Raw genomic sequence first — 25,782 nt, forward strand, 5'->3', positions numbered from 1 at the left:
AACCTTCGTAAAATGCTTCGGATATTTTTTTCTCAAATTCATTGGGATTTTTTCAAGAAGTATCTTGAGGAAAACTTTAGAAAACACCTGGAGGAGTTTTTCCGGATATTTTGCTTTTAAGAATTCTTTGGAAATACTTCGAGAATACCTTTAGAAACTCCTTTAAAAAATCCATTCGGGAATCCTTCGGCTATTCTTTCAAGAATTCCTTTAGCAAAAATCCTTCACAAATCACTCTACACTTTTTTTAAAATCCCTTCAGGTTCCCTTTCGGGAATTTCTTAAAGAAACCATACGAAAAATCGTCCGGAAATTAATTTTGAAATTCCTACGGAAATTCTTTTTCCTAAATAATTTAGTATTTTTTATATATTCTTAAAGAATTTCCGAGGGAACACTCAAAAGAATTTACAAAGCAATCCCTAATTAATTTCCCGAATAAATTCCTAGATTTCAACAACGATCCATTACTACATCTTCTTCTTCTTTCTATACACGAGGTGAACCGGCCCAGGGCCGAAAACCTTATTAATAAAGATATTAATAATAATTCTTTCTATATATAAAAATGAGTTTACATTTACTTTGAGGCAATATAACTCACGAACGGATTGACCGATTTGTTTGGATTTCTCACTAATCAATTCGTCTTGCTGTCCGCTGTGTTTATATTATATACAAAAAGTTGATGCATTTGACGGGGAAAGTTAGTAAATTATCAAAAAAACACCGTTTACATGAGTTCCGAAGAAAACCATCAGTTCGAATTGAAATCAATCAATAAGTAATCAAATAAGTAATCAATCTGACAGTATTGACAGGGTATTGAATTTTCCCTGATTATGTCATGATTTCCCTGATAATTCCAGGTATTTTCCAGGTTTTTCCAGGTAGTAGACACCCTGATATAGAAAGGCTTTACCTCATTTAACCACAATCTAACAAAAAATGAAAGTTAAAAAAAAGTGAAAGTTTTTTAGGTGAAGAAGCCTATTTTTAACTAAATAAGCTCATTATCGCTTTCAATGTTTATTGGGAAGTTACTAACGAATAACAGTTGATGTGGTCAATAGAAATTTTTTTTTTTGAAATTTTCGCAAAATTTGTAAAACAATCTTGACTGTTGGATAATTTGGCAATATATTGATATAACTTCAAAATAGATCGTTATTAAATATTTTTGGATATTTTTTTTAACTCCTACACAATTTTTAAGGAGCAAGGTGCTAGGCGATTTCACCATAATCGCATTTAATCTTAAATTAAAGCTCATTCACAAATTACATAATGCCTTAAGGGGTGGGTGGTGCGATACAAATTGTTACGCTTTGTGTAAGGGGGTGGGAGGGTTTGTTCAGTTCTGTTACGGGTAACATTTATGATAATAAAACAATAAAAAAAATGCTGGTTAATTTCATATTTGACAGTATAAGTAAACAGTAGAGTTCACTAAAAATACCAATTTATCATTTTTTTGTGAAATTTTAATAAGACGTTATGCGTCACAGATGGGAGTGGGTGGGGGTTCAAATATGTGTTTTTTTGCGTTATGAAATTGGTGAATGAGCCCTTAGAATCCTAGAAATTTCTTTGGTACGAAAACGTTCAAGGGTTTGAAATGCTTCTCAACATAAAGTATGCAAGCATCGAGCTGCATTTACAGTTCGCTACACAAAACTCATCGCCCAGGGTGTGTCTTCGAAATTGCGAGATGGAGAGCAGCGGATAAGCGACCTTCTTCCATCTAACATTTTCCTTAACACAATTTTGTTTCCCTTCAAATGACCTAATTTCTTGAAATAAAAGCAGCCCAACAACAAAAAAGTAACAAAATGTTAACGATCGCAGCTATATTTAACAAGTAAATATTATATTTAAAATATTTCTAAAACGCAATTAGTGGGATTGCTTTTATATCAGTAGAAACGATTAAGTTAACGTTAGTAGGGTCACGTGCACGCCAACCATCAATAACATTGACGGCATCGAATATTTCACAACCGACAGCATGCTTTTCCGGGTCCTCGTCTTCCCGCTATATAAACTGATCGCATGGAATAAAGACTAGAGCAACTGGCAGGACTATTAGTAAATATTTTTACTCAAAAGAAGAACGACGGAGGTGTTGCGTCGCGTGACAAAATACTGTGATGATAGACAAGCTTCCGATCTCTCAATTAAGGCAGTGAAAGTAGGTTAGGTGACGCAGTTCAAACGCATTTGGCACCGATGGAAATTCTATCAAGGGTAGCCGAAAGTTTTGCTGGCCTCTGGAGAAATCGTCGACGTAAGTATTTTTTGTGGCATAAACAAAATGTTTGGCTAATTTAATGATAAATGATTTAAGAGAAAATTTTATTTATAAATCCAATTATATAGTTTTTTATGGTATATGTTGGGTAATAGTAGCCAAGTCAATAAGACTGTTTTTTTTTAATGAACACACACAGCCAGATCTATTTGATTAATTCACGTTTATTTTCATACACATATTTGGGGCCCTCCTTAGCCTAGCGGTAAGATGCGCGGCTACAAAGCAAAACCATACTGAAGGTGGCTGGGTTCGATTCCCGGTGCCGGTCTAGGTAAATTTCGGTTTGGAAATTGTCTCGACTTCCCTGGGCATAAAAGTAACATCGTGTTAGCCTCATGATATACGAAGATTTTATCTCCAAACGAAAGCTATGGCTTTGCTATTGAACGCGTTGAAATTTGTTTGCTATCGGACATTTGGTTTCAGAGATATCTGTGAAATACGAACATGAAGCAACATTTAAGAGAACTGAAAAATATTTTGTCACATCTACATATTTCTCAGCCGTTTGTAAACCGATTTCAACTCTTTTGAGCGTATAAAAGCTATAGTATGAAATCATCAAAAAATTCTACAGTCGGACATTGGGTTTCGGAGATATCTATGAAATACGAGCATGCTATACCTTAACAAATCGTTCCACCATTTCTCCTTAACAAATTATTCCATCATATCACAGTATTTTATATCTGATTGAATTTGATTTAACTTGCTATCAAGAGAACGGTAGCAAGTTAAATCAACACTCTTTGTGATTGTATTTTTAATTGAAAATTTGAAGTTTCCCAGCAATTTTTCTTTTTACCATTCTCACACCCAAAGAATATTAAAATCTCTTGAAAATCGACTTTTTATTTGAGGCTTGGAGACCCAAGTCATATATGCCAATCAACTCAGCTCGGCAAAATGTACCGAGCGTCCGATACGTAACATGTTCAATTACGAACTCCACTCATGTCAAATTCAAAATGATGTAATAATAATATATACAATGCAATGACCATTAACCTTGAACAGATGTTACTTTCGCAGAACACCCGGAACCTGTTACAAATTGGCCAGTGAGTCTTAAAGTCCTCAAAATGTATCGTTAATATAGATACTATATTCATCATCCTGCAAAAACATGAAATTTGACACCCATAAATGCATGGTTCAATACTAGAAGAGTGCCCGATGGTCCCGGTTTTATCAAAATCGGATTATTCTTTGCAAAGTTGATGCTGATACTAATTTCGACTAAATTTTGCCTATCTCAACAAAAGATATTTTAGTTACCAGATAGAGATTGTCGCTTCGGTTCCCTTTGTTCTGCTGTCCGAAACATGTGTGGTACCTAACTGTCAAAACGTATGTATTTTTCCTTCATTGACATTTATATCCCCTATCCTCGCCAGCAAAAGATGTTCCGGACAGCGACGAGGGATGGGAAAAATCAAATTTTCAAAAAATCGAGGGTGATCAACACTCACCCGCGATCTTATTTTTAAATTATCAAGTGATAAAAACTCGCCGGCGATTGAGAATCGTTTGAAAATCGTATCTTGATTTGAGCCATTTACCGTTACATTTTGAACTCTTTTTCCTTACTACCATGAAACCATAACGCCAAAAAGAAGATATAACGGGACTATTGACAATTAGCTGATATTAGTAAAAGTTAATGCATAAATGAAAATTCTGTGTTTATTATCGTTTGAGTACAACATTTGAGAAGTTGTTGCCGGCGACAACTCGCCTACTGTTTTCGCGTGAAAAGTTTTCACATGAAAATTGCAATCATTATCGTCTGAAAATGATTCAGCACAACACTGGCGACGACAGCGACAATCTTTGTCTGGTAACTAAAATATCTTTTATCTCAACCTATTTGTCTAACCCCTGTACTTGCCACACAAGGTACATACTCATGTGATGACGGGCATAGAAAAGCTTAATTAAAAGTTAAAAACTGAGGAAATGCTGGACAGGCTTTGGTCAGTTTTAGATACCCCCTCCCCCAGAGTAGACAATTCTTCATCAAAAATTTCAAAAATTTGTATGAATCGTGGACAGTCGATATACCCCACCCCCCAAATTGTCCTCGTGGTATATGGACAGCCACTTAGACAATTCTTGCACATTGAAATTAAACCATTTTTAACCCTAAATCAAAACGCCTCCACTCATTTCTTATTATATTGTAATCATCGATGTTTGTTATGTTACTATTATCCCTATTATTCTACCATGTTTCAGTTACAAAAATGAAGTCTACTTTGGTCATCAGTATCATTAGTTTTAATTTAGACATTTGACGTGTGCGAGAACTCTGACACCACACCGCACATCGAACATTTTTCGGGAACTACACACTTAAATTATTTTGCCGACCTCAGCAAAATTTTCGCCGAGATTCCAACAGCCGAGATCTCGCTAATTTTGTTTACTCAGTTATTCTTTAACCGAAATATCGTCAAAATTTTACCGCAATTCGGCAAAGTTGACATTTTACCGAGATCTCGGTAACGATTACCAATGACTCTGTAAAGTTTACCGAAATCTCGTTAAAAATTTTACTGAGATTTGTCGAAATCTTTGCCTAGATCCGAGCTATTGGATTCTCAGCAATCGTAAAATTTCAAATTCTAAGTGTGAAAAGCTGATTTCATCACTACACCAGCTTGCAGAGGTGTTGCTCACTGGCAGGGTTGATCATTTCTCACACTTTCTATTAAAATGTGTAGAGAATAGAGATCTTACCAGTAAAGATAATTGTATTGATTCACACTCAAGAGCCTTTGCGGGTTGGTTTGATGATGAGTGGGGATGACGCACGCTCTTCCATACAAAGAGAAAGTGAATAACTGCACGATTTAAGAGAATAAAGAGAAGTCTTCAGACGTTCTCTTGAATACTCCTCCAAGCAAACCAACCCTGCTCACTGGAATATTATCCACGGTCAAAAATATGCACATCTTTTGGTTACTATTTCAGACCTTTCTGATGTTCCTTCCAGATCAAATTTTAAAACACATGAAAAACTGCACCATCAACAGAATTTTTAATTTAAAATAAAACCTTTTCATTGGCATTCTCCTGAATTTCCTATAAAGAGATTGAACTTACATCAGCATTCGTACCTTACAGGTCCCCACAGTGAAGATCACAACAATCGCAACGATGTTAACAGTGACGATAAAGAACTCTCATCCTATCAAGTGGCCAACTATTTGCAATGTAATCCTGAGTTCCTAGATACGTTTATAATGGATGTAATCCAACTAGAACAGTTGGAAAGGTGGATGATACGAAAAACCCAGAGGTCTAGAAAAGTAACTCAACCTGTCAGTAAAAATGGCAGAAAAACAAGCCTCAGTCGTTGGAAATTTTGCGTGCATGCCGATAAACGGCAGATGCTACAGGATCTGATACATTCACTACAGTTACGGCCTACAAAAATGCATGTACTCTGGGAGCTGGCATCGTGCATATGTTCTGCAGTGAACGCCGATGGATTTCGCCTATACACAACTGATGCAACGGATACTGACGGACTGCACCTTTGCCTCAGTAACAGCTTCATTGACGAGAATGGAGATCCCAAACCACTTAGGATCAAATCTGATGCAGCGATACCTAACTACGTTGCAAGAACGAGAGAACCAATCCGATTCTCCAAAGGAGATGAAGACACACGTTTTGACCGAGATGTTCTAGATAAGGTAGCTAAAAAGTGTTTTATAGATCAATGTTACACAACACCACCCTTAGATCAAAAAGCATGGCAACTAATTCCAATATCTGGTGTATTTTATATTTCAGAGCGAAATGGCGCATGTGATGTGTCAACCTATCGTGTATCCAGATGGGTCTCTAGTAGCCGTTCTTGAATTATGGCGACGTGACTGTGGGTCATCATTTTATGAAGAGGATGAAGAAATTGGATGCAGTTACTTAGTTTGGGGAGGAATCGCCATACATTACGCACATCTCAATCTAGTAGGACTTAAACAGCGAAAACTAAACGATTTCCTTCTGGCTGTAGTCAAGTCCATATTTCAAGACATGGTTAGCATGGATATGCTAGTGTCGAAAGTAATGAATTTTGCTCAACGTCTTGTGGATGCAGATCGCGCCTCACTGTTCCTTGTAGATTCTAAAAGTAAAGAATTGTACGCTACAATATTCGATATAGGCTGTGACGAAAAGACTGCAAAGAATGGAAACGAAAACGAACTCAATATAGCCCCGAAGGAAATAAGATTTCCACTAGGAACCGGTATTGCAGGTCAAGTCGCAATGACCGGAGAAATATTGAATATAGTCGACGCTTATGCAGATACCCGATTCAACAGATCGATCGATCAATTAACCGGATACAAAACGGAATCTATCTTATGTATGCCAATCTTTATACGTGGTAATATCATTGGTGTGGTACAAATGGTGAATAAACGATCCGGATGTTTCAACCAGGAAGATGAAGAAGCATTTGAAATGTTTGCTGTATATTGTGGTCTAGGCAAGTCATATATTTCTGAATTAATAATTAATCAATACATTGACTATTCATTTTACAGCTCTTCATCACGCCAAACTATATGACAAAATACGAAGATCTGAACAAAAATATCGCGTAGCTTTAGAAGTATTGAGTTATCACAACACGTGCTCCGAAAAGGAAGTGGAAAAGTGTCTCGAGGAAGGCATTCCACAAAACATACCCGGAATAGATAGCTACGACTTCAGTCCTTTTGTAATAGATGATTTCCAGAAGGCGATTTATAGTGTGTTCATGTTCAAAGATCTATTCGGCCTGAGCAGATTCGACAAAACTAGTCTGATTAGATTCACTCTGACGGTGAAAAAGAACTACAGGCGTGTCCCGTACCACAACTGGACTCATGGGTTCTCAGTGGCCAACACAATGTACAGCATTATCAAAAATTGTCCACATGTGTTTCGCCCTAACGAGGTAAGTTTTATTCAGAATAGATTTGTTATCAAACGTCAAACGTTGTTTTTCTGTACCGTGCTGTGCCCTTTATTCCAATCAGCGCCAAATTACATTCACGAAAGACAAAATAACAAATAATAAAATATATGTCTGATGATAATAGAAAATTATCCTTGTACTTATCCATGCTTTTGTATTAAGGTGGACTAAATTTGTATGTATAAATGCAAAAGAAAATTAAAACTTTTGACGCCCAAAAGGAACTGTAAAAGTTTTAGCATGAAACGATAATTCAGCATAATAACCAATGGAAATTCATAAGAAAGAAGTTCATGTTAGTTCACAGTTCGGTTAAGAGAAAATCGATTAAGAATTACTATATGAAAAAGTGGCTAATGTTTTCGGTTTTCGTGTGCACACACACACATACACACGGACAGACAGACATTTGTTCAGCTCGTCGAGCTAAGACGACTGGTATATAACATCATGGGTCTCCGAGACTTCTATAAATAGTTTGATTTTGGAGTGGAATGATAGCCTTTCCGCACAATTTTGTTGTACGAGACAGGCAAAAACACGTGGCATTCAACCCCCCTTCCCCTCATATGGTTTATTGTGTTTTTTTTTCAAACTCCCTCCCCCCCATGTATGTCCACGTAATTCCTTATCGCTGTGATCAACACTTTCTACTTTGGAACCGTACACTTATTACGTATGCACTTATAGGTCTATATTTTTAGATGTTCTATATAAAAGAAAAATAATTTGTATGGGAAAAATCTCTCATGGGTGGAGAGGGGTTGAAAACAAAGAAAAATCCCTTACGTAATAAGTGTACGGCCTCTACGTGCACTTCGTAGTTTCTACTCCGTGACTGACCAGAGCAATCTCAATTGCACAGAAAACCAATGGATGTAAGCCTGGGATTTGAACTCCAATATTAATGCGTACAGCCCGAGAGCTCTAAAGTGGGTGCCGAAACGTGCTTTTCCGCTCATTTAGAATTCTAACAGTTACCTGCTAGAACTAGTCATATATACAGTAGGGTGGCTCATATTAGTATGAGAAAAACTTTTTTCAATTTTTTTGATGGGCCGCCCTCTTATTCGGTTCTATTTGATGCCCTGATGCTCTGGACAAAATTTCAGCCAAATCGGTCAACGTTTGGGCAGTGCTAAACTCGTTGGAAGTTTATATGCAAAAATGTATGCAGAAACATCCCAAAACAGGGAATTGCAGTTGGACGGCACAACTTACGATAAAGAACTATGATACTCACTCAGATCTTGAAGAATTTAATACAGAATGCTATGCAGAAAACCGCGAGAAGATTAGAGTTTGTCCGGCTAAGTTATTAGCATTTCTCTGAAGTGGGGTTTGAGCAAATTTCGTTTCTTTTACCTTTGAAAAGAAATAAATTCACCCCTACAACACTCCAGTAAAATGCTAATATCTTTGCCTAAAAAACTCTAATCTTCTCGCGGTTTTCAGCATAACATTCTGTATTTAATTCTACAAAAACTGAATGAGTATCATGGTTCTTGATCGTAAATTGTACCGTCCAACTGCAAATCACTGTTTTTGGATATTTCTGCATACATTTTTCCATATAAACTTCCAACGAGTTTAGCACCGCCCAAACGCTGACCGATTTGGCTGAAATTTTGTCCAGAGCATCAGGGCATCAAATAGAACCGAATAAGAGGGCGGCCCATCAAAAAATTTGAAAAAGTGTTTTTTGAGCCACCCTAATATACAGGTATAGGATAGAAGATGGAAACGGTATGGCAGCACTTTCCCAGTTCTAGCGATTGCTAGAACATGACAACCAAGTCCATTTGATAAGTATACGGCCCCTATTTGATATCCAAAAACAAACTTTAGATACCTGAGCGGTCCAAATTTGAAATTCTCAACTGCCTTGTCTGTCATTTGAACCCGAAATGAGTGTGTTTTATTGTATTTCTGAGTTTTATTGTATCTCAACCGTTTACATAATTTACGCAGGGAATTTCCATTAGATTTCGTCCGAATAATAGTACAAGAGGCAAACATTGATTTCCTAATATGTGTGTAGAGTAAGTATTAGGGTGGTTCAAAAAATCGATTTTGCTCCACAGTGCTCATCTGATCCTTTACCATGTTCTGAGTGTCCTCTGAAAATTTGAGCTCATTTGGATTAAAACTGGTTTAGCACAAGCCGTTTCAAGTTTGCATGCAAATTAGTATGGGGAAATTTATTTTTTCATTATACTGTTAATGACGTTTCCCCATTAAGCGCAGTTCAAAAGAAAACCTACATAGCTAAAAGGGATACTCAACAGCTTTCACCCAACGAAAATCGCATGTTGATTAATCGTCCCAATAATTAGTAATCGATTTTAAGACAGGTTGCGAATCTTTAGTCATGATCGTTAAACTTCTTCGAGGGCATCACTGAAATGTGCAGTGCAACATAGTAGCCTGAATTTGTGTGTGCTATCTTTCGCGCCACGAGCAGCAATGTTGCCTGTTGATGAGTTATGCAATTAGCTCCAGAAAACCACGGTATAGATTAAATTCGATGATTGTATGACATTTGCCAGAAAACCATTTGCCAGAATGATTTTTGCCAGAAACCCATTTGCCAGAATGAACCATATGCCAGAAAGCCATTCCCCAGAATAGACCATTTGCCAGAATGTAATTTGCCAGAATGTACCATTCCCCAGAAATAGTAAAACTGGAAATTCCAATTATTATTGATAAAGAATAGAAAAAAAAATATATAAAGAAGGTGATTTTCCATTATTTGGTGGATTTGGCATTATTTAATAATAAAGGGATTTGTGGGGTAACTAATTTTTATAAAAGGGATTATTTAACATATTAGACAATTTTCAGAAAGATGGATACTATTTATCAAAAAAAATCATATTTGTCTAATACCAAACAAACTGTTTACGAATGGATCTCATATTTCTTCGTCTCATTCCAGACGCAGATTTTATTTCAAAATTAAATCATATCTACAATTGGATAATATCATTTTAAGTCATACTAGACGCCATTTGCTTTCATTGAAGAAGTTATATCTACAAGTCTAGGCAAAATGTCTATTTCTAAAGAAGGAATCATATCCACAATTGATATATTCAAACACGGACACGGACAACCACCTGCATTTAAAGAAGGGATAACATCTTCTTCTTTATTGGCATTACATCCCCACTGGGACATAGCCGCCTCGCAGCTTAGTGTTCATTTAGTACTTCCACAGTTATTAACCGTGAGGTTTCTAAGTCAAGCTACCATTTTTGCATTCGTATATCATGAGGCTAACACGATGATACTTTTATGCCCAGGATATATTATGCCACAATAGATCAACCAACTGGTCGCAGTGGAAAATGTACCCAACAAGAAAAAAAAATGCCCAGGAAAGTCCAGACAATTTCCAAAAAGAAAATTGCCTAGACCGGCACCGGGCAATCGAACCCAGTCACCCTCAGCATGGTCTTGTTTTACAGCCGCGCATCTTATCGCTAGGCTAAGGAGGACACCGAGATAACATCTATCCTTGCCTTAATCGGAGCAAGCACCTTTTTTTAAGAAATGGAACATATCCACCATTGCTTCATTTCTGACAAACGCTTGTTTTCAAAGAAGGGATCACAACCACTTTTGCTTTAATTTGGACAAGCGCCCACTTTTAAAGAAGGAATCACATCCGCCATTGCTTAATTTGAGGCAAACGCCTACTTTTAAAAAAGGGACCACATCCACCATTGCCTTAATCCGAGCAAGCGCCTTCTTTTAAAGAATGAATTACATGCACAATTACCCTTATCCGGAAAAGCGCCTTCTTTTGAAGAAGGGATCATATCCACCATTGTTGTAATCGCCTATTTTTAAAGAACACACTTAAAGTAAATCGCAGATTTCTGTGAAATTTCACCGAAATCTCAACAGCAGTACTGTTCGGTAAAAATTTTACAGATTTTTTGGTGGTTTTGACAGTTGAACAAAGGAAAATACCGCAGATAATCGGTGAAATAATTACCGAACAAATCTGCTGTTGAGATTTCGGTGAATTGAAGCAAAATTCACCGAAATCTGTGAAATGATTTAAGTGTGAAGGGTTCACATCAACCGTTGCCTTAATCGCTACAAGCGCCTGCTTTTAAAGAAGGGATTACATTCACCATTGCCATAATCCGGGCAAGCGCCTACTTTTAAAGAAGGAATTACACCAACCATTGCGTTAATCCGGCTAAGCACCTATTTTGAAAGAAGGGATCATACCCACCACATCATTGCCTTAATCCGGGCAAACACCTATTTGAAAGAAATGATCACATCAGCCATTTTTGCCTTAATCCAGGCAAGCTGTTATGCTTGGCTTATGTATGGATACGTCTTATGTACAGATTAGCTATTTTCAATTCTATTATCAACCGGTGCGGTGTTTTATTCCTCAGTAGAAAACAACTATACAACTATAACAAAGCAAAATTATAAAAAATGTCCCTTATGCCAAATGACCCTCTCTTTTAACGCTGTTCATAGTTATGCCTAAAGTTTATGGCGTTAAGAATTATTGTGCATACTTGGCAAACGCGCGCATGGCAAATAGGTGACAACCAATTCTGGGGAATGGTGCATTCTGGGGAATGGTGCATTCTGGGGAATGGTACATTCTGGCGAATGGCTTTCTGGGGAATGGTGCATTCTGGCAAACGTCTTTCTGGGGAATGGTCCATTCTGGCAAATTGATTCTGGCAAAAGGCCTTCTGGCAAATGACTTTCTGGCATTTGTCATACAACCAATTCGATTACTAATTATTGGAACGATTAATTAAGACGCGGTTTTCACTGAGTGAAAGCTGTTGAGTATTCCTTTTAGCTATGTAGGTTTTCTTTTAGCATGCGCTTGATGGGGAAGCGTCATTAACAGTATAATGAAAAAATAAATTTCCCCATACTAATTTGCATGCAAACTTGCAACGGCTTGTGCTAAATCAGTTTTAATCCAAATGAGCTCAAATTTTCAGAGGACACTCAGAACATGGTAAAGGATCAGATGAGCACTGTGGAGCAAAATCGATTTTTTGAACCACCCTAGTAAGTATGCTCAGAATAAAAATGAAAAGTTTTGCTACTTTTGACTTCCAATGTTAAGAAAGTTACGAACTATAGAAACCAAAAAGTCAGATACTTTTGATAACTTTTGAATTTCTTCAGTTTTGTTGTATATAATTCGGAAATGAGCATGAGTATGAGCAGTAACTTAGCCGTGCGGTAAGACGCGTGGCTTCAAAGCAAGACCATGCTGAGGGTGGCTGGGTTCGATTCCCGGTGTCGGTCTAGGCAATTTTCGGATTGGAAATTGTCTCGACTTCCCTGGGCATAAAAGTATCATCGTGCTAGCCTCATGATATACGAATGCAAAAATGATAACCTCGCAGTTAATAACTGCGGTAGTGCTTAATGAACACTAAGCTGCGAGGCGGCTCTGTCCCAGTGTGGGGATGTAATGCCAATAAGAAGAAGAAGATGATGAGCAATAACCATGAGCATGATGACCATACTTTTCGTAGTTGCTACTCCATGATTGATTGGTTCGGCTATCTGCAGCGGACGCCTTCAAGGTAGTCAAGTTAGGGAGCGTCAAGGTGGGGTGGTCGGTATGCCCTGTGTGCATATACGAGCAACCCGAAGTTTGCTTCAAGTGCCTGAAACCGGGGCACAAGCAATGGGACTGCAAAGGCGTTGACAGAAGCAATCTCTGCCGACGCTGCGGATTGGATGGTCGAACTCGATCCTTTTATCGAACAAGTGGCCGCGCGAAGAACAACATGGTATCGTCGCTTTCGCGGCGTCGGTCAACCGGGCGGGTTCCGAGCCCGAGGACGGAAAGGGGTCCTCGTCAAGGCTGGGGCAGGCGTAGGCCTCGCGTCGGCAAGTCCCTCTGTGTGCTGGCGAATAGGCCCTATCGCAGAAAGGTCAATTTGGGGTGCACGCGGCATCATCATTCTTGATACCAGTCGTGCAGAGGGAAGCAGGCGCGAAGTCGACCCTTCCCACCTTCCGAGGACATAGGGCGTGGTAAGGCCACCTGGAAAGCCGGCAACGCGCTGGCACGATACCATGGTGTTCTTCTAAAAAGCGAGTTACGATGTTCGGTGCTGCAAGGACACGCAGCTAACCTCGAGGGTGCGTTGTGCACTGGCCCCCTTTGAAGCATTACTTTCTGGTTGTACCGAAGGGACTATGGGCTTGGCGGCAATGGAAACGGTTTAGCGGGTCGGGGATGTAGTCCTGCCTCCCTCGGTGATCCCTAACCCCGCACTTCCTGGTCAACCCAAGATGTCTGTTGAGCAGATTCCCCCTCCATTGTTTAGGAAGAAAAAAAAACTCCATGATTGGCCACAGCAATTGCAATTGCACAGGAAAGCAATTTATGGGATGGGCATACAAACTCAATGTGCATAGTCCGGTAACTCTCAAATTTTATACATATGACCACACGCTTAAAGTCAAGTACACATCGCATGAATAGCTTTCACACATCCCGGCGACGCCTTGGCCAACTCTCACTATGAGTGAAAATTGTGTGTGAAACATAAGCAGTCGCTGTGTACTGTCTCACATGTGCATGATATGTGTAAGTGAGTTTGCCTCGAACTGTCAAAGTCCCTTCGGGTCGCTATGATGGCGAACGTGTGCAGAATGTGCTGCAAGAAATCCTACTTTTTCGGAGGTTTTTCCTTTTGTTTTGATGGCGAAACAAAAAAAAAGTGCGAATACAATCATCGCACTTTGTTTTGTTGATCAAAACGATTGGAGAAGCCTCCGAATTAGTATGGAAAAGTTGGCTTACTTAAACATTAATTTGAAAACATACAATTGAGGTTAGGTTCGATTTCCGACTGCTCTCTCGCTGTGTAAAATGAACTCACCGAAAATCATCGGCCATCGGTTACACAAAAATGAGTAACATCGTAGTTACTCATAATATGAGTTGTTCCAGGAGAGGCCCGTTTTGTGTGAACGGAACACAAAAATATGTAAGTCATTTTAAGCGTGCAGGGTTTGAATCCAAAGGAGAATGAGTAAATCTCTCACTTACACGCTTAAAATGACTTACATATTTTTGTGTTCCGTTCACATAATAATGATAATTTTTTCTTTAATAAGCCCCAATTGCGGGGGGCACCGGTTCTGATGATGCATTTCAACTTGTTTTACACAGCTGTGCGAAAAAAATATGGTCCCCAACATGAAATGAGCGAGAACAAAGCGTTTTATCAAACCCCATCGGTGGGGGCCGCCTATCCGAATCCAACTTGTATACAAGTGCGATAGTTTTGTTTTCATGGCTTGGTTTGGTTTGAATGGCATTTTCATTCGAAGAGGTTTTGCCTCTCTTTTATCGTTGTTCGTTATCTATCGAGAGCGATTTCTGCAAACCCTGCATATGACCAAATGTTACTTAGGTCCTTTTGAAAAGTTAGCGAGAATTGATGATGCAATCAATCTTTCACTGCAAGCCAAAAACACCTCTGTCCTTTCTACGAATTCTTGGGGAATTTTATTGGAGTTTGAGCGTTAGGTTTTATGGCAGAGGATTGTCTAGGTTAACGGGTTGCCAATGCGATAGTAATGAAAGGATGGTGTATTCTGGTGAAAACTACACATCTAAAAACTACATTACGTTGCAAAATTCTACACTGCATAACCAATCTATTTTTATTTTTATACATTATAGGGGAACTGTTTTGATCTCCATCTCACTGTACATATATCCATCTCATCGCTAAACAAAAAAATACGGCACCAAATTCGTCGCTTCTTTTTGTCAACATAAGCGCTCACTGCTGAAAAAAATCACAAAAATTATAAACAAACCCTTTTCATTGCTTTGTTTTTGATGGGATGGAAATAAGAGCTATGAGATGAAGTGGCGAACCGTTCCCCTACATAGTATCGTATTCATATCATTAATAAGAAAAACTTGTATATTGTATATGTATTGTAGATCCAGTTGAAAACCGAACTGAACTCTCGGAACAATCACATTTTCTCCCATTTCCGGATGTCGCAACTGCATCGCGAATGGTGCGCATTAGACTGGCCCAGATTACTATGAGGAGAAAAAAATTTTGTCGAATTCCAAGGGGCACCCCCCAGAATTGTGTCTTTGGGTGAGAAAATCAATCTCTGAAAATTTCAGCTCAATCGCTTGTTGCATAAACTGGCGCATTTGATTTGAAGTTTGTATGGGGATTTCAGCTAAAATGTATAGGAAAATACACCTCCGTCACTCATTCGATCTGGAAATTGGTTCTGATTGCTCGATTGACCTCAGAATTGCAAAAACGGCAGTTGGTATGCTACAGAACAATTTCACAGAACATTGCATGATGATTAAATGAACTTTCATATAATTTTCGGCTGATTTATTAGGAGCTGATTTGTGTATTTTTGGGTTTTTTGATCGAATCGCATCAGCCGAAACCCCGTGGAAGCCCCGTGGAATTAGACAACTTTTTGTTTCCTGGGCCAGTCTAGTGCGCATGATGGCGCACGACTATGGCATAGATGCGCACTACTCGCGATGCAGTTGCGACATCCGCAAATGGTAGGAAATGCGATTTTCGAGAGAGCTCAGTTCAGTTTTCGACTGGATCTGGATTGAATGCCAAAACGAACATTTTGTTTTTTAACAATTAGTTCTAGAATTAGTGAAGTTGTAGGTATAGGATAGAAGTTGAAAACGATATGAAGTCCATTTCCAGTACTAGCAATTGCTAGAACATGAGAAATATTTGGAAAGATATAAAGTAGGATAATGGGACGGGCCCGGGATTGAACCCATCACCTCCTACGTTATTTATCTTTGATAATTGTTAAATAGTTTAGAGATAAACCAACCCCTTACGTTCGTGCATCGCAAGTACATACATCAAGATCGACCAACTAGCGGATTTGGCTTCAAAACACAGTTCGATTTCGCGGCCTCTGTTGCAGTTTAACGATAAATTCTCGTGTGATCGGCAAGCAGAAGTGGAATTTTCTCGCGAGTTTCAGGCCAATGGTTGGCTGCTGATGAGTAAGTGATTAAAAAAACACAAATAATTATATATAAAATGATAGTTATTTAAGACATTACAAGAAAAAAAAGTTGGTAATAAATGTTTATATTTATATTATATATATTATATTATATTATTATTATATTATTTATATTTATTATAATTCATACAGCCTTCCAAATATTTTTCCAATTTTTTTTGGCCCAGAATCTATGCGAAATGCACTTTTGAAGGATCCATTTTCAAACCATTGACGCAATCCAGATGGGCGTCCCGCGTTTCGCAGGACGCTTGTTGGTCACATTATGTAAAACCCAAAATAGGAAGAATTTTTTTTATCGAATCGAGGTATACCTATAGAATGAAATGTCCTTACAAATGTGGTATTTAAAAAGATTCACAGGAATAAAATATTTTGTTCATATAGGGTAACCGTACCCTTAGTGGAGGTAGCACCAATAGTGGATTTAGTGGGGTTTTAATGAGATTTATCATAAGTATACTTCTTAGGATGATTTCAGTTGATGCGTCGTGCTTTAAATATCATGTTGAATGTAACTTATCCTCGGATTTCACTTGAATAACTATTGAAAACAATGATTTTCCTTAATAAAATTGACTCCCTTGCACCTACAATGGTGCAACTGTACCAATAGTGGCGAGTAGCGAGTAGTGGATATAAATATTTCCATTAATTATCAATTTTTTAAAAATATTTTATTTTGTGGATCTACTAATACATCCACTATTGGCACCGTTACCCTATAAAATAGAAATAAATTGAAAAAATAAAATAAATTTTGTATTATAATAACAAATGCTGCAAATATATTGCGGCCCGCTTTAACAGTTCAAAATGAATGTCGGCCTTGATAGTAAGCATGCTGGGGATCACAGGTGGATGCATTACATTTGCCACACACGGTTAATATTCATGCAATAGCACATGCATATAACAGCCTTCAATTAAAGACTATGGAAATACTAAGAGAATTCTTTTAAAGTTGAAAAGCAGGCTAAGATCTAATTGTAATGCAGAGCAATTGAAAAAGAAGGGGAAGTAGTTAGCACCTTCGTACACAACTGGTATTAAGTACGTTTTCGGGATAAGTTCGTACTTTTTAGTAAATTCAATTCAAATGCCTTGCGCCTCACAAAAAAAACACATTTTCTATTCAGAATAGTTGATCCGGACTAATAAATCAATTGGGGCAATAGAGTAATAAATCATAAATCGATATCATTCAGGATCATAATCCGTTCATAAACTAAGAATATAAGGCATTGGACCACCAAGCCTGTCGATAAGTATTCTCAAGAATACTGCAACGAAGCGATAGTGTCAAAACACGCATATCAACTGCCATTACTGTCGAAGCTGCCATTTACTCTTTCGTAATTCAATGATACAGTCATTGTCACCCACGTTAGATTGGCTTACATTGTGACTCTTGTCCCTATCTGGCTCGTATCGATTGGCATCTACGAGTAATGGTTTGAATATCGGGATTCCAAGCACGTACAGTCCGTCTGTGTTTCGCTTTCTGGTGGATCAAAAAGCATTTCGAGGGTCATGCTTCGTGGTGCAGATAGGTTTTATCATCTGCAACACGTTGAACATGGTAATAATGTTCTATTATCCCACTTAAAGCACGTCATTTGTTTCAAGGACAAGTTTTATTATTCGTATTAGGTACTCTTGATATTACGTTGATAGTAAGGGCTTGCATATACCTACTTTAAAATAATGACCAATAACTTATCCTGTCAACCCACTATCCTATAAATAACTTCTTCTTCTGCTTCTTTTTTCATGGCTCTTCATTTAATTCCTACTGAAAATTGGCCATTAATAGAAGAAGACTTTCTATGTTGCAAAAATATGTATTCTTTGTGGGAAGCACTGAGTAATTCTCGCTGAGGCCGGGCCACTTTTTGCACGTTTGTCGAATCTTGACTCACCAAAACTGTAATAAATTCAACATTTCTCAACCGATGTTAGAGATCAGCATATCGTTGGAAAGAAGAAGAATGTCTCCTCAATTGACAATAATAAAAATAGAAGAATAGAAGCCATATTATAAGCTAAGCTATCCACCGATGTATTAATATTCAAAATTACCGGAAGAAGTCCAAGATGGCGACTAAATTCAATATAGCCACCAAATTGAGGATACACTCTTCCTCCTTCCAACAATATGCTGATCTCTATGATCGGTTGAGAAATGTTGAAGTTATGACAGTTTTGATTAGTCAAGAATTGACAAAACTCGAGGGGTCCACTAAAATGATTTCGTGTATAACTAACGAGGGGTTCCGCTTTCTGAAGAATTTAACTCGGATCCTTAATATACTCGCCGGAAGCTTTCAAATGAATATAAATTTAGACATTTTTAAGAACCTCGTGCAAATAGTGGCCCGGTCTTAACGAGAAGTTACCCACTGTGCGCGAGCAATCGATACCAAAATCTCCCTGTTGCCAATTGGCCTATACCCGCAAGGCATACTGAAAAAACCTTAATAGCATTCCTCCAGTAAACGCGAGACCGGACGTTAAAGCGAATATCCACAATTTTTAAAAGTTTTAGTAGTAGGGTAATTCGCCAAATGTTGAACGGCTAATTTCTTCGCCTATTGTTGAACGCACGTGCATTTCTTATGGGCGTTCAACAATAGGCAAGAATTTTAGTCGTTCAATATTTGGCGGTTTCCCCTAGTTTGTGCAGCAGATTCCAAAAAGATGATTTTTCAGCACGAATTGTACATCCAACGAGGCTTGCCGAGTTTGATTAATACTACAAGTGCTGAAAAAATCGAGTTTTGCAACGAGTTGTTGGTTTGCAACGAGTTTTACAACACGCTATTTATTGCTATGACCAAAAATGGGCTTTAATATATGGGAAATCTGTACCAAAAGGGTACAATTTTATTTACTTCACAATATTTTTAACCATCATTGGGGCTGTATACATTCTGTTGATGTTATAAATAAATAATAATAATAATAATAATAATAATATTATTATCAATTTTGCCAAAAAATTATGTTGCTGCATAAAACAAATAGATTCCATGTTATCGTACCACATTATATGCTCGACAGCAGGTATCTGGCACCCCCAATCCTACCCACTACGTTTGACAATAGTCAACATCTTTGAGTTTCCCATTGTTCGATTGAAATTGGGTCCCACTGACAATTCTATTTTGTAAACAAACCACTATTCCGAATTATTTTTTTCCAAATAGGCGTAATTAGTTTTCACCATTTTTCGAGAACTTGTGCGAAGGTATGAATGCGAGGTGTATTTTAACAAGAGTATTCTATTTCGCGCTCTATTTCGCCAAAATATCATAAAAATTTATAAAGCTCTTTAAGTGGGATAACGAAAATTAATTGGTGGAATTAAATGGAGAGTACTTAATTCGTCTTAGACGGTTCAAAATATCATGATATTTAAAACATATTTTCAATGGCAGGTTTTCGATGATTGTGATTACGCCTTCGCGTTAAATTATTCGATGATTTTGATGTTAGCATCAGAAACATGGCCGCTTCGCAGACCCGCTCGACAGACCATAAAGCGATAGATAAACCTCCCTATGGAGTATTTGATGCCATGCCCATCAAATTCTTCCTATGGAGAATTTGATGCCATGCCCATCAAATTATTTCATTTATTACGAGACACAGGAAATATACTATTTGAACACTAACCCTAGCTAATTGAGCTAAATGTGGTCATGTAATTATTGTTCTATTGTGTGTTTGCCATTATAGCACCCAAATGAGTGCTATAATAGATTTTTTTTGCAATTCCTGATAATAATATCTGGTTTACAGTTCGCCGTTGAGTCATAAAACGGCCTACTTTTCCATACCAACGAAATGGGTGCTTTAATGAACATTATGCATCTCAAATAGGTTGCATAATATTCATTATAACACTCATTTTGGTGCTATAATGAAAAACCAACATCAGAATAGTAGTTACATGACTACATTTTGCTGAATTAGCTTGGGTAAGTGTTCAAATATAGTGTATTCTCTGCGTCGCGTAATAAATGGAATAGTTTGATGGTTATGACATCAAAAATTTCCAAAAGCAAGTATCGAACTATCCAAAAGCAAGCATCGAACTATGCAATGTGGCACGGCAACATGGAATCTCTGCAGCAACATAATTTATTGGCAAGAATGATCATGTGGAGTAAATTCTGGAAGGAATTAGACAAGTACAAGTATAAATTTGGTACAGATTTGACATATAAAAGTCCATTTTTCATCATTGCAAAAAAAAAGCGTGTGCAACTCGTTGCAAAACTCGATTTTTTCAGCACTCGTAGTATTTATCCAACTCGGCAAGCCTCGTTCGATAAACGTACGACTCGTGCTAAAAAAATCATCTTTTTGCAACTTGTTGCACAAACTACTATTATGCAACCCATTTGAGTTACATAATGTTCATTAGAGCACCCATTTCATTGGTATTGGTGTTATCACTTAAACGCCAACTGTAAACCAGGTATTATGATCAGGAATTGCAAACAAATATTTAGTTCCAGCAATTCAATTAAGTGTGGAAACAAAATCACCATATCAATCAATTTCCGGAAAATAGAACTGTTGTAAATTACATATATCACCTTTCACCATTACGGTGTAGCACTCCTTCCAATGTTCTAAAGAGCTGTATAACAACTAAATCATAATTATCTACAAAATTTGAAAAAAAAAAATCAATGGCTTATTTTCTTTCACGAGAAGATACACCGACGGAATCTTTTTCAAATCACATGAAGGCTTTCTTAGAAAGTTATAATTGAGATTATCATTTATAAATCAAGAAAAAGAATGAATACCTGGGGTCTCTCCATAGTAATGTAGATATTAAGTAATGCTAGAACAAATCTGAGCCTTGTTTAAGTTTAGCCACATGGGCTCTGATCACTCTATATTCGCTGAATATGGATACTGTACTGATGGGGAACGCCAGCGACGATGTCGTTTTCAGCAGAGTTTACTGCGTTAAGGGTGACCTGGAATAACCTCGCTGATAGATAGTACTGGATGATTTTCAACAGGTAGGGTAATTCGCCAAATGTTGAACGGCTAATTTCTTCGCCTATTGTTGAACGCACGTGCATTTCTTATGGGCGTTCAACAATAGGCAAGAATTTTAGTCGTTCAATATTTGGCGGTTTCCCCTAGCTATCGTGTCGTAGTGTGTACAACAAGTCATCATGCCAAACATTGTAGAATGTCTATTTGACATCAAGTAAGGTCATGACGGAGGTTTTGAAAACAAACTAGTCTCAATATTTTAAATTTGTTACTCTTCCGTAGTCAAAAGAAAATGAATTCTTGCACGTTGAATTTGAAATTCCATAGGAAGCAGCATATCAATATATTGATTAAATTCATGTTTAACATATTTTCCTTAGGCCACCCAAATTACCCCGACACGCCTTCTACCTTCGAGGTGGTCGATGAATTCGTCTACCTACACACTTAATTTTATTTACTGGGATCTCAGCAAAATGTTGAACTTTTACCGAGATTTGCACAGCCGTGCCCCAGCAAACATGTTTTTGCCGAGATTTCTGTCAAAGTGCTGAAAATCAGCAAATAATTTCCCGAAAATCAGCTAACAAAAGCCATTTTTGCCGGAAAATCGGGAAATCAGTTTTTTTGTTTTGGTGGCGCACGACTGTGCGGATTTTTTCCAAGCTGCAGAAATAAAAACTAAGTGTGTAGGATCCTTGCTAACGGCTTATTGTTAGGCGTGAAATACGAAGGAGCATCATCTGTGGAAGTCGGGCCTACTACGGGCTTCAGAAGGAACTGCGGTGAAAAAAGATTCACCACCGAACCAAATGTGTCATGTACAAAACGCTGATAAGACCGGTAGTCCTCTAAGGACATGAAACTTGGACAATGCTCGAGGAGGACTTGTATGTACTCGTAGTATTCAAGAGACGGGTGGTTAACACCATCTTTGGTGGTGTGCAAGAAGACGGTGTGTGGATGGACGACGGATAGACCACGAGCTCGCCCAGCTCTATGGCGAACCCAGCATCCAGAAGGTAGCTAAAGCCGGAAAGGTACGATGGGCCAGCAACAGATTGTTGGACAGCAACCCTGCAAAGATGGTGTTCGCTTCCAATCCGGAAGGTAGGACTCAGGGTAGCCAGTCCTACCGATTTTTGACTCACCTACCGATTTACAGACAAATTATCAAAAACCATAGATTTTTCAAAATTCCTACCGAAAATTACCAAATTTTCAACCTGCCAAACAAAAACAGTGATTTTGCATGCCTATGCCTATGCCTAACAATCCTACCCATTTTGAACTGCACCTTTAAAAAAAAGTTATGCTGGGAGGCGTGTGCTTTAACATGAGGCACTGATTAGTTTAGAACCTATCCGCTAGATGGTATTAATTCATTATTTTAAACTTACTCAAGATATTCCGATACATGGAATTTTCCACATTGCAAATATTCTTATGGCACACATTTGAAATTTGTAAAGATAATGTTTTAGGCAAAGTTTGTCTGGTGGGAGTGGACGGTTTTATAAAGGAAAAAAATCTGAAGTGTGCTAGTGTGCTTGCAATATTCTTACATGTGTGAAATATTGCTCTTCCTTCGTACCAACACCCAAGTTGTATTCGACAGAATTGTTCAGGATGTCCAGGACAACAAAGCAGTGCTCAGTGTTATGAGCACTTCTTCCAAGAGGCTACGCTAGTGAGCAGTAATACCTACCTGGATACCTGGTTGGCTACAGCGTCGATACACCTATGCCTGGCGTATTGTAGAGATCCATAATCGTCGGTCTTGGGCGATGTTCCTCCAGTTTCCCCGAACGTTCAGGGTCCCCAGGTCCGATTCCACCGCGTGCAACCAGCGTGTTCGTGGCCTTCCATGAAGTCGCCGGCCCCTATCTGGTTCTCTGTTGAATATTGTTTTCGCTATTCTTTCTTCCGACATTCGCACTAAGTGACCAGCCCACTGAAGTCTGCCATATTTTATACGATTCACAATATTTTCTTCTTTGTATACTTGATACAGCTCATGATTCATACGTCTGCGCTACACACCATTTTCTAGTTTCCCTCCGAGTATTGTACGCAGCACTTTTCGCTCGAAAACCCCGAAAGCTCTCCGGTCCGCCTCTTTTAATGTCCATGCTTCATGTCCATAAAGGGCCACTGGTAGAATCAGAGTTTTGTATAGAGCAAATTTCGTTTCCGTCTGCATGCTGCGGAACCTAAGCTGGTTACGTAATTCGTAAAAGGCCCTCGCAGCAGCAATACGTCTTTTTACTTTACGGGAAACGTCATTGTCACATGTCACTTCAACACTACCTCTGCACCAACACCACTAGGTCTTCCCTTTTCTCTACCTGCTATCATGTACTTTGTCTTGGTAGAGTTAATGGTTAAGCCTATCCTCGCCTTCCCCCTCTTCAGTGGGACAAAAGCCTCCACTCCTTTCATTCATTTATTTAGTTTACATCTAAACAGATAACACTGAATCAACAATTTGACGCCACAATACACGGTTCGAGGCCGCATCTCTCCATCCTCGGATACGCCCCACGCTCGCCAAGTCGTTTTGCACCTGGTCTGCCCATCTCGCTCGCTGCGCTCCACGCCGTCTCGTACCTGCCGGATCGGAAGCGAACACCATCTTTGCAGGGTTGCTGTCCGGCATTCTTGCAACATGTCCTGCCCATCGTACCATTCCGGCTTTAGCTACCTTCTGGATACTAAATTCGCCGTAGAGTTGGGCGAGCTCATGGTTCATTCTTCGCCGCGACACACCGTCTTCTTGCACACCGCCAAAGATGGTCCTAAGCACCCGTCTCTCGAATACTCCGAGTGCTTGCAAGTCCTCCTCGAGCATTGTCCATGTTTCATGTCCGTAGAGGACAACCGGTCTTATAAGCGTCTTGTACATGACACATTTGGTGCGGTGGCGAATCTTTTTCGACCGCAGTTTCTTCTGGAGCCCGTAGTAGGCCCGACTTCCACAGATGATGCGCCTTCGTATTTCACGACTAACGTTGTTGTCAGCCGTTAGCAAGGATCCGAGGTAAACGAATTCCTCGACCACCTCGAAGATATCCCCGTCTATCGTAACACTGCTTCCCAGGCGGGCCCTGTCGCGCTCGGTTCCGCCCACAAGCATGTACTTTGTCTTTGACGAATTCACCACCAGTCCAACTTTTGTTGCTTCACGTTTCAGGCGGGTGTACAGTTCTGCCACCTTTGCAAATGTTCGCCCGACAATGTCCATGTCATCCGCGAAGCAAATAAATTGACTGGATCTGTTGAAAATCGTACCCCGGCTGTTACACCCGGCTCTCCGCATGACACCTTCTAGCGCAATGTTGAGCAACAGGCACGATAGTCCATCACCTTGTCTTAGTCCCCGGCGCGATTCGAACGAACTGAAGTGTTCGCCCGAAATCTTCACACAGTTTTGCACACCATCCACCGTTGCTTTGATCAGTCTGGTAAGCTTCCCAGGGAAGCTGTTCTCGTCCAAAAGCCTCCACTACTGCTCTGCGATCGATTCCAATAAGGTCGACGTCGTCCGCAAATCCCAGGAGCATATGCGACCGTGTGATGATAGTGCCGTTCCTCTGCACGCCAGATCTCCTAATAGCGCCTTCGAGTGCAATGTTGAACAATAAATTCGAAAGTGCATCACCCTGCTTCAATCCGTCTAAGGTCACACTTCGTCTGCAATCCGAATACTTGATTTTGAGCCATCCAGCGTTGCACGTATCAGTCTCATCAGCTTCGCCGGAAAACCACATTCGAACATTATCTGCCACAGATCATTTCTTTCACTGAATCGTACGCTGATTTGAAATCAATGAACAGATGGTGAGTCTGCAAGTTGTACTCCCGGAATGTATCAAGGATCGTCCGCAGGTTAAACATCTGATCCGTCGTTGATCGGCCCTCACGACAAACCTGCCTGGTATTCGCCGACGAAGGACTCCTCAAGCGGTCTCAGTCTGTTAAACAGGATACTCGACAGGATTTTGTACGCCGAGTTCAGAAGGGTGATACCTCTGTAATTTGCACACTCTAGTCTGTACCCTGTCTTATAGTTTGGGCATATGAGGTAGGGTGGTTCAAAAAATCGATTTTGCTCCACAGTGCTTATCTGATTCTTTACCATGTTCTGAGTGTCCTCTGAAAATTTGAGCTCATTTGGATTACAACTGATTTAGCACAAGCCGTTTCAAGTTTGCATGCAAATTAGTATGGGGAAATTTATTTTTTCATTATACTGTTAATTACCTTCCCCCATTAAGCGCAGGTTAAAAGAAAACGTACATTGCTAAAAGGAATACTCAACAGCTTTCACTCAGTGAAAACCGCATCTCAATTAATCGTTCCAATAATTAGTAATCGATTTTAA

The 25,782-nt window shown here is 39.0% G+C and overlaps 2 protein-coding genes across 10 annotated transcripts in view; one reads left to right on the forward strand and one right to left on the reverse strand.

The window, feature by feature from the left end:
* The window catches only part of LOC134211844 (alpha-1,3-mannosyl-glycoprotein 4-beta-N-acetylglucosaminyltransferase B), a 104,827-nt gene that overhangs the window by 72,250 nt on the left and 6,795 nt on the right, over positions 1-25,782 (reverse strand). The gene's annotated exons all lie outside the window — the stretch shown is intronic.
* The window catches only part of LOC134211842 (probable 3',5'-cyclic phosphodiesterase pde-5), a 63,205-nt gene that overhangs the window by 32,023 nt on the left and 5,400 nt on the right, over positions 1-25,782 (forward strand). For 3 of the 9 annotated variants that reach the window (XM_062689147.1, XM_062689149.1, XM_062689148.1), the window contains exons 2-5: positions 2,183-2,287; positions 5,444-6,018; positions 6,119-6,818; positions 6,877-7,271. In XM_062689147.1, the coding sequence (XP_062545131.1) occupies positions 2,230-2,287; positions 5,444-6,018; positions 6,119-6,818; positions 6,877-7,271 (1,728 nt within the window). In that variant the 5' untranslated portion in view covers positions 2,183-2,229. Of the gene's footprint in view, positions 1-2,007; positions 2,288-5,443; positions 6,019-6,118; positions 6,819-6,876; positions 7,272-25,782 lie in introns of all 9 variants that reach the window. The other 6 variants (XM_062689144.1, XM_062689146.1, XM_062689142.1 and 3 more) reach the window with 4 other exon arrangements.

Source organism: Armigeres subalbatus, chromosome 2 (assembly GCF_024139115.2).
Source record: "Armigeres subalbatus isolate Guangzhou_Male chromosome 2, GZ_Asu_2, whole genome shotgun sequence".
NCBI classification, from domain to species: Eukaryota; Metazoa; Arthropoda; class Insecta; order Diptera; family Culicidae; genus Armigeres; species Armigeres subalbatus.